General features: G+C 38.7%; 1 protein-coding gene across 1 annotated transcript in view; it reads left to right on the forward strand.

The window, feature by feature from the left end:
- The window catches only part of ACTN2 (actinin alpha 2), a 72623-nt gene that overhangs the window by 43388 nt on the left and 18824 nt on the right, over positions 1-10411 (forward strand). Inside the window, exons 8-12 of the mRNA XM_009281799.2 lie at positions 2023-2108; positions 3593-3685; positions 4703-4933; positions 6128-6275; positions 7832-7982. Of these exons, the coding sequence (XP_009280074.1) occupies positions 2023-2108; positions 3593-3685; positions 4703-4933; positions 6128-6275; positions 7832-7982 (709 nt within the window). The remainder of the gene's footprint in view (positions 1-2022; positions 2109-3592; positions 3686-4702; positions 4934-6127; positions 6276-7831; positions 7983-10411) is intronic.

Genomic DNA, 10411 nt, shown 5'->3' on the forward strand with positions numbered 1-10411 from the left:
CGAAGTGCAGGACCCGGCACTTGGCCTTGTTGATCCTCATACAATTGGCCTCGGCCCATTGATCCAGCCTGTCCAGATCCCTCTCTAGAGCCTTCCTACCCTACCTTTTCTGCCTTTCTCTGTTAAGTATTGAAAAGGTCCATTTTTACCAATGTACCATACCTTGATTGCACCCACGTTTACTCTTTCCTGCCATAATAGGGACAAAGCTATCAGCCAGCCAAGCCAAACTCTTCTGTGATTTATGCTATTAACTAAAAAGACAGACTGGCACAGGGATTGCAAAACTGTCACTCTCCAAGCTTTTCTTAGCACAAAATGCATTTCTGGACTGTGGTTCTACAGGTTTCCAATATATGTCAATACCCTGTCAGTCACAGAGATCCTGTGCTAATATACACTGTACTCACTCCTATTTTGTGACTGTCAGTGGCTGTGTTTAACTCTGGAATAATTCTAGTGATTTAGATGAAGTTGCTTTGGAGTGACAGTGAAGCTGAACCCAGTAGATCTGCCAGCCATGCCATCTGCTTGGAAGTTTCCACAAACCAGAAGGTAGCAATACCCTTCGGTACAGTCTCAGCCTTCAGATGTTTTGCCATTTCAGGGAGAATTATATCTTTTCCATTTACTGATTCCTAAAGCTCAGGTAGCTTTTCACCGATATCAGCAAACAGATGCAACCTGAATAATGGCGTATTTATTTTGAATCCTTACAGCACTGAGGTGGCATCATCAGCATAATCTAATGGAAGTACCTTGTGAGAATTTCTGAGCAGTTAACCCTCTTCTCTCTACACAGATGTAGTAAACACTGCCAGACCTGATGAAAGAGCCATTATGACTTATGTTTCCTGTTACTACCATACATTTGCTGGTGCTCAGAAGGTGAGATTGTAGAAGACGGATCAGATCTCATCCTTCACCTTCTGTCTTGTTTCTTTCAGCAATTTTTCCTCTTCTGATCTTTTCCTCACTAGGTACTAGGACAGCATCTTAGAGCTGAGCTCTTTTCCTGTTGCCTGATTTTCTCTGTGAGCCACTGTCTCGGTAGAGCCAGTAGTAGTCTATCCATTTGTTCCATAGAAACAAACCTTCCTGTCTCATCTTTCTGTATATTTACTAATAATATCCAGTAGGTTTTTGACAGCTGGTTACTGAATGGGATAGAGGACATTATTCTCTTTAATTGAAATTGTGTGCATTCATTTGAAGCACCTTTAAAAATGCAAGATGAAAATAAGCTTATACTGAAAAAACAATTTCAATAGCAGAATGCCATCTTTTTTCTCCCTGCTGGATATTATTCCTGCTACAGATGTCAAAATCATCATAACAGATGCTCAGAAAATAAACCCTTCTCTTATGCTTTCAGGATTGTTTTTAAAATGTTAAATGCTTAATGGTAAGTACAAACAGCAACACAAAACATTGCTACTATGCAAAATAGACACAGAAACATATACAGACATCTCAGAAGAGCTCTGGAATCATGTCCTAATGAAAAGAAGGAAAATTTTAAAAAGCAAGGCAGTTCAGAGTTGGACATACTTCAGGTATTAGTAATATAAAGAATACTGATATATAATGCTAAGTTTATAATTAATCCACGTGCAATTCCAGAACATCTCCCTAGATCAAAATGTAGTCTGTCTTTCCTGTGTCTTAGTCAAAAAACCCCCACATTCTAAGTCACCAGACATACGCGTGCCAGTTCTTAAGCAGATAGTCCTGGTAAAATTAAGGTCACTCCCCCTGTGACAATACTGCAGGATCAAGCTTATTAAAAAAATTCCACCTCTTTGTAAGAGGTTATGTTGAATTTCTAGTGTATATTTTATTCTGTCAGCACCCATCAAACTAACACTAAATTTATTACAGCTTTGTAGAGTTTCTAGAGTACAGAACTATAGACAAGAAAACAATCAGAATGACACTATGTTGTGCTTTTATTTATTCATCCTGTTTTCTACTCCTCGATTCTTTTTTTTGTTTTATTTTAATTTCTCCCCCCCCTTGTAGATATTGTGAACACTCCCAAACCTGATGAGAGAGCTATCATGACATATGTGTCCTGCTTCTACCATGCTTTTGCTGGAGCGGAGCAGGTATTAATCAACTGTCCCTTCAGGTTGCTGTGTTTTTGATTGGTTGTTTCACATTTCCACTAGTTTATTAAAAAAACCTAATTTAGTACTTTGTGGTTTTAATTAACAATTGCAAGTATTACTAGAGCACTAATACTTGTTTTTAACCAACACTTGAACCTGTTTTATTTAAACGTTGTGTAGCAAGTTGAACTTCTTAATTCCAATGGACATTCCTGTTTCTAATTTTGGGTCTTTATTTGGTGATTGTAAAGACTATTTCAGAAAAACTGTATTTGAAGACACTGTGTACTGTGAAATGGAGTTGTTGCTACATCAACATCTTATGCATTTGCTGCATAAAAGAATTTTTGACTCTTGGAGATTGAGACTATTCTAGTCTTATTCATGCTGAGTAGTAATTTAGGGCTAGATTTTCAAAGATGCCTAAAGATGCAGAAAGGCACAGAAGACATCCAGCACAGTTATTTGTGCCTGATTCCCACTGAAGCCAACGGAATTATCTGTGGATCAAAGTACTAGTATAAAAGGCAAGAACATCAGCAGCAGATCTGTCATACAGGATGGGATTCTCACTTACAAATGTGGCATTTCCCACTGTTCTGCTTCATACATTTCTAGCCTACAAACGGACATAACCCAACTTATGTGAAAAACAAAAAATAAAGAACCCTTAAAGTAGTTGATATTTTTCCTTCATCCTCAGGATTTAATTTCCCTTCCTGTCTGGTACGTCCCCTACACCTTATCACAGCACAGCTACGCTGTTGCACCCTCTTGCTTCTGGGTATGAAGGTTTTGCTATTCACGCAAAAGGAGGATTCCAAATACTCTGTAACACAGGAGTCTACACAGATACTTATTTTATTAGATATACTCCAGACTCACATTTGTATGAAAGTATAGATCTGTGATGTCAAACTACTAATGTAAATTTTAAATATGGCAAAGCCACACAGTGCCTTCACAAATAAATTTGGCAGGAGGCATGAAAAGATTTGCTGTCAGTGGTTGAGCTGCATATATTCTCAATGTGATGTGCAGATATAGAGTGGTCTGGGACTCCTGAATCACAGGCGGTGTCTTTCCAGTGTGGCTTACAAATCTAATACTTTTCTGGTGTGATTTAAAAAAAATAACCCAATAGGATAACTTTAAGAATGGCCTAAGTTGTCTTTGAAAAGAAAAGATTTATTAGACAACTATAATGGCAGTGTGAAATTCCCCCTTGTATAATAAGGCTTCATTGTACAACAGGGTGACTTCTGTGCTGATCTGTGCCTTATTCAGGCCATTGGAATCTGTGACTACAGAAGGAGGGTAAATATATATATCTAAGTAACCTAGGAGAACAGATCAACAACTATAAAGCAATGATTTTTATTTGCAGCAGCCACAAATAAAAATCTCTCTCTTTCTTCAAGCTTGTACCTTTCTCAGAATGTGTTTATGAATATGCCCTGTTTATTTGCTGTGTTTTACAGGCTGAGACTGCAGCTAACCGGATCTGTAAGGTGCTTGCTGTGAATCAGGAAAATGAGAGGTTGATGGAAGAGTATGAGAGACTAGCAAGTGAGGTAAAGACAGCTGCATCTGTAATGCGGTGATAATTATGTTCATGAAATACTGAAAGCTGAAAGATTCTCTGCAAGACAGCAAAGTGAAGACGCTATGAGGGTAAATCTCACAGTGGTAGGGTACAAAGCTCAGTTGCCCAAGATGTCAAGGTTCAGGTGACTCCTTTGCCACAGACTTCCTGTGTGACCTCCAGCAAGTCACTCAGTCTCATTAATGTGCCAAAAAGGGCGTTTTGAGAACTGTCATTGGTCTGCCCCAAGACCAAGCTTGCTGTTGCTGCAATCTCCAAAGATAGCCATCCTTGACGTCATGTGGAACATACAGGATCCTGTCACTCCAAGCAAGCCTGTTTGCTTTGTGTACTGCAAAGCACACCTGGACAGGGTCTGTCAGGGTGTTCACAATGCACCTGTGAACACAGGCAGCAAATGAATGAAGAAGGGGGCACATTGTGCTCCTCCTGTCCTTTCTTGGTAAATGGTAAATTTGTTGAGTCAGGACTACAGATGTGTAGTGCACAAGTGAGAGCTCCCTTGTCTTTAACGCATAACCTGCAAAAACATACTGAGATCATAGACAGAAAGACAGTAGTGCTACATTGGCACTAACAGACTTCTGAGTGAAGATTTTTATATGACCTGAGTTACTTGGCTGGTGTCTGTCCTGATCTCATAACTATGACTACTTGAGACATCAAGACCAATACTTTTGAAAGTGGCAAGTGATTTTGGGTAACTCAGGTTTTGAGTAATTAGCTAGAGACACCTTACATGTGTGTTCATCTTTCTAAAAATCTAGGTATTCTAGAAATACCTAGAATACCTGGGAAAATTAGTTAAAAAAGTATTGTTCAGCTTTGAAAATCTTGTGCTTACTTGCCATTAAGGCACTGATACCAACTGAAGTCAATAATATTAAAATGGAGCAAACTTGATTAGGATTTGTGCATTCAGTATGATCTGGTTTTGGTTGCTTTTCCATTGCCTTTATTTCAATTGTTTGTGCTGGTTTGAAAGCTTTTAGAATGGATTCGCCGGACAATTCCTTGGCTGGAAAACAGGACCCCAGAAAAAACAATGCAGGCTATGCAGAAGAAATTAGAGGATTTCCGGGACTACCGCCGCAAACACAAACCTCCCAAAGTCCAAGAGAAATGTCAACTGGAGATCAATTTCAACACCCTGCAGACAAAACTGAGAATCAGCAATCGGCCAGCTTTCATGCCATCAGAGGGAAAAATGGTTTCAGTAAGTAAACGAGGCATCAATAATCTGTTCTCCTTTTTATCAACGTTCTCACAAAAATTTCAACTTGAAGGATTGAAATGCCATTTTAAGTCATCCTCAGAAACTTCAGTTTGTTGCACTTTATCAATATCAAACCACTCTTTTTACACATTCCCTTTCATTCTAGAATCTTGCTTTCTCTTAAGCATGCTCCTGCCCCTTTGAAGGCTTCCCAAAGAGCAAATTGTCTTGAGACGTGAGATGATACAGAGCTTCCTTTGGGAGTGTTATCAATACTCTATCAGTGAGGCCAAATATTGTTTATTTAAGCAAAATCTCTATCAATGAGGCCAAATATTGTTTATTTAAGCAAAACTCACAGTGGTTTCACTGTCATTTTGGTCATCAGACTTACAGAAACAGACATTGCTCAATATATGTTTCTGCTTTTTTCTACTTTTTAAAATTAAATTTTGTTTTTTCTTATGTCTGTGAAGGTAAGAATAGTCAGTACCAAGAATTCTCATCTGCTGATAAGTATCGTGAGCTGACTGTGGGTCAAAACATTTCCTGTGGAATATAGCAAACCTGTTTGTGTACTCTGATCTATCCTTGTTTGGTTGCTCAGATTTGATAAACAGACGATTGCACTATCTGAAAAGGGCCGTTGTCCACTCCCCATAGGCAGAAAATAAGGGCCCTGTTATTTCAGTTTCCTACTCATGCCTTTGAGTTTCCAAGGAAGCTCACAAAACTTTGTGCACCACAGAAAGTGAAATGAATTTGTATTCCAGATAAAATACGTACCAAATCCTCTTGATACTAATTATTTTGCCATTGTCAACTTCCGAGAGCAAAGCACTTTTATGCTGATAACAGATAGGTATGTCATAAAAGAACATGCACATTGTAAAATGGGAGGTAAAAGCAATATATCGTGAAGACACTGAACATGTAGCTATGCTTGGAAGCCATTTGTATAGAGGTTCTTTTCATGAACCCACCTGAATAGGACGTGCTATTAGGAGCGGATATCTGGACTACAAGACTTTCTGAGCTGCCTGACAACATTTTCTATGATTCTGTGATTTTACAAAATCTGGACATAAAAACTTCTTTCATTGGAGCAAAATTGCGAATGAATCAGAAATCTGCAAATTTGGATAAAAAGAGATTATAATTTCATCCCCCCTCTCCCATGTATTCTCTTCACAGGATATTGCCGGCGCTTGGCAGAGACTTGAACAAGCTGAGAAAGGCTATGAAGAGTGGCTGCTGAATGAAATACGAAGACTGGAAAGACTTGAACACTTGGCTGAGAAATTTAGGCAGAAGGCTTCCACTCATGAACAGTGGGCATATGGTGAGCAGAGATGGCTTTTCACATTTTTAATGTTTTAATGTTCAAAGTTGAACTGTCAGTGCTGAATATTTGCCAGCCAGAAACTCACTCGTAAGTAGTGTGGACAGTTTTAGAAACCTAAAATAATAACGGATAAAATTGCAGGTTTTGTTGACTATAGTCACGATACTAACTTGCAGGCATGTTGCTAATGAAATGTAACTGTAAAAATCATACTTTTGAGGTAGTGAGTCAAACTTAATGGGAATATTCAGCATTTGAATAGAGGCCATTACTGCTAGTGGATTTCTATGTATTTGTACATCAGCAATCCAACCAGGAACACAGTGACACCACTGGTTAAGCGTGAAATTATTAACAGAGTTATTCTGAGTTGATTATCTTTTGGTCATCATGATGTTTTGAATAGTCCACATAAACTACATGACAACGGACTCATTTCTGCTTTGCTCCATACCCTGGATTACACCCCAGTTACGGTTCTGTTTTTTAATGGTACCTTAACCTTATGTATAGTTGTAACAGCTGTACAGTTGTAACTGGCATACAGTTTTGTTGGGGACCATTAAACATAGATCTGCTCTATCATCCTATTGTTTGCCGAACAACAGTCTTCCTGCTTCTGCCATGCTTCTGGCTTTTTCCAGCTAGAATCTTTTCACACTGTGAAAGTAAACCAGAGTCCATCCCCTAACACAGTTGCTGGAAGAATACAAGGCTGTAAATGGCTGCCAAGCAGATACTAGAAGGGAAACTACAGTGTTTATCAGCCCTGAGAGCCTATTTTCTGAGCATAAACTACTCATGGTGACGTTTATGGCTGTTATGTAGGGAAAACTTCACATAAGCTGGTACGTAGCAAGTGAAACAATAGTCCCTTCTGGCTCTAGAATTCACAGAGCTGTGTAATGCCATGTGAGCTGCAGTTGTAGGGGCTGTCTGTACAGATTCAGTTGCCCAACACAGGAGCTACTGAGGAGTAGTATTTCAGTTTCTGATTTCTTCTTTGCTTCTGTAGCCTTTTGTAAATAGGGTGGCATTTTCCACTTAAAATTCAGTGGTTGATACAACAGGCAGCCACACATCTCAATCTTTTTTTTTTTTTTTTTTTTGGAAATGCTGAAATGAATAATGAATTGAAGGCAGAACATGAAAAAGAATAACAGATCATTAGTAAGAGTGAAGCTGAGCATAGCAGTGTGATTTCTGGTTTTGTAAGCCTACACTACAAAAGACTTACCACAATAGTTTAGAGCCCCAGTTTTTGCCAATATACCATTTTTATGCCAGTTTCTCAAGCAATGTAATACTCTCTATTTTGAATCAGTATAAACAGCCTATGCAAGAATCAAGGAATTACTGAGAGATCTTTAAAAATGTATATTTCTAATTAACACTGTTGTGCTGACAATTTGCCACTTATTTCAGTAGGGGTGGGGCTTCATCTCATACATGTAATTTTCACCATGCCTCAGTTTAAAAATTTGACTAAATTTGCAATTGTTCTAACCCCAAAATTAGTAAAAAGTGACTAATATTTTAATTTCCTCTTTCAGGCAAAGAGCAGATCTTACTTCAGAAGGATTATGAATCTGCTTCTCTGACAGAAGTCCGCGCCATGTTAAGGAAACATGAAGCTTTTGAGAGCGATTTGGCTGCTCACCAGGACAGGGTGGAACAGATCGCTGCCATTGCCCAGGAGCTGAAGTATGTTCCATTTAAAGGCTTGCAGCTGCTGACATTTAACTTTGCGATAAACTCTTTCCAATGAATTTGATAGTGTCATAGGTACCAACGTAAGAATTCCAGAGATAGCTTCATAAGTATATTATCTGAGCTGGTCACTAAGACCTTTCCCTCATCTCTCCCTTACCCCCAACCAAATATAGATATTCAACTGACCAAAATTTCTGAAAGCAAACATTTTAAAATTGACTTAACAGTAAGCTTTTAGCATTAGCTCTACTGATAAGTGCATTGTGTGTTGATGGGAATGCTGGAGGTGTTTATTTCTCAGTTCATATGGTCTGCTGAGAGGTACTGGCTATGAATTGTTTAACTTAGAAAATAATTTCACTTACACAAGTTACAGATCAAGCGTCTTCACTTTAAAATGAAGTATTTTCCCACAAGTATATTGATCCTTTCAAAAGGCTTTACATCCCTAAATTATCTCTATAGTAGTGGGTCATGCACTGACTTTTCTGAAGATTTAATTGTCTCTAGTATACTTATTTTCACAATCTCTTCGTATTATATTTGGAAGTGCCATTGTCTCCATTTTACAGAAAGGGCAGTGGGGCATATGGAAACTAAATAACTTGCTCAGGGTCACACAAGCAATCAAGCACATAAGCTCTCCTATAGGAGAGCAGGAGTTTTCACCCACAGTTCCATCAACTTAGCCACAGGACCAACACTTGCTCACTCAGCATACTATGCCCAGAGAAAACACAACTAAAGCTGAGAACAATTCTACAACACATTTAGGCTGCATCTGTTTTGTTGACATCAGCTACATAGGTCAGGGATGTGAAAAGTCAAGGCCCCTGACTGACAGACACCCTTATGGCAGCAGAAGTCCTGGGTGTTGATGCAGCTACTCTGGCTAAACTCTGTCTTTATTGGTGGAGCTTGCTTTTGTTTGTGGGAAGGTTGATAATTCACCTGTGTGAAGCACAGTTTTGTCAGCAAAGCTCTGCCCACACTGACAGGACTGTACTGTTACATACTGATGTCCCTATTCTGGTAAAGTCGTCTTGGTGTGTACACCAAGCTAAGCACATTTGATTTTATGATCTTATGCAGTTAATTGCAGTGGTTCTGTATTGTAAATCAGTGGCGCTACTCCTGATCTTAGCAATTTGCCACATACTTAAATTCATTGCTCACCCGCAGCATAAATCTGTAAAGCCAACAGATGTGCGGTAGTGGTCGAAACAGGAGCCAACATCAAAATTCTCAGATTCCTACCCTTGGCTTCAACTCTCCAAGTTTCATTTTCTCACTTTCTTGAATAGGCAAAACAGTTACTACCCAAAATCAAGTGTTAAAAACATGCCCTCTTTTCACTTTGTGAAGGACCATGGCTCATAAACAGCTCCACATTCATTAATAATTTAAAAATCAGAGAGGTGTCTAAAAATGTATTTTATACCTGATAGAAGCAGCACTGACAGTAATTGTATAATTCAAATGGATTTAGAAGAAAAATCCTGTTCTTCAAGATTATTTAAAAGAGTGGATTATTTGCACAGTGGGCAAAGTAAGGATTAGTTTTTAGTTAGTGTGAAAGAAGTCTGAAAAACACAGAGGATGGAGATTTCACTGAGTATGTGAGCTTATGAAACACCTTCTGTCATGCCTTGATCTCTGCTGTGGGGTTATTTGTTCCTCTTTATACTAAAGAAAGTTTCTGAAATGCCTAATCATTGTTAATTCGGCTTCAGCTTTACAAGTGATGAGAAACTTTGGGAATGTAGTATACATAGCACAGCATCTGCTTACCAGCGTTTTGAACCCTGTGTCCTTTACCTCTGGTGAGGCCAGTGAACACTGTATCCTGTCTATTTTAGGATTGTCTCTTCTCAGTTGTTTCAGTAATTTGCTGTGTGAAGTTAAACAAGTTATTTGTGGCCTGGGCTGCAAAGGTGCTGAAAACCCATTGCTTTTAGAGATGCTCTACTTTGACTTCTCTGCTTCTCCATACGATGGGGCTATCAGTGCCTGATTTTTCACTGAGACTCAGTAGCTCAGTTAAGCTTAATGCCCTTGGAGAGCACTGAACGAAAGGTCATAAAGGTCAAGTTTTATTATTAGCTGCAAGCAAATGGGCAGCTTCCATTTAAATATTGATTTTAATTATTTATACATAATTCCTCACACAATGAAATTATGGAGGAAAACGCCAATTTCTTTCTCCATTCATATTTTTAAAGAAGGATTGACTTTTAAAGAAGGGTTGATTGCATTGGCACCTGATCCAAAGCCTATTGAAGTCAATGCAGGTATTTTTTTCTTGGTTTTTTTCATCACTGGATCAGGCCCTTACAGAAATCAGCGTCATCTGTGTCTAATTCCAAGTCGGTACACCTCCATGTTTTGTTTTAGTCAATCTCTTGGCTGCCTAATGTTGC

Source organism: Aptenodytes forsteri, unplaced genomic scaffold (genome assembly GCF_000699145.1).
Source record: "Aptenodytes forsteri isolate BGI_AS27 unplaced genomic scaffold, ASM69914v1 Scaffold132, whole genome shotgun sequence".
In the NCBI taxonomy this organism is placed as follows: Eukaryota; Metazoa; Chordata; class Aves; order Sphenisciformes; family Spheniscidae; genus Aptenodytes; species Aptenodytes forsteri.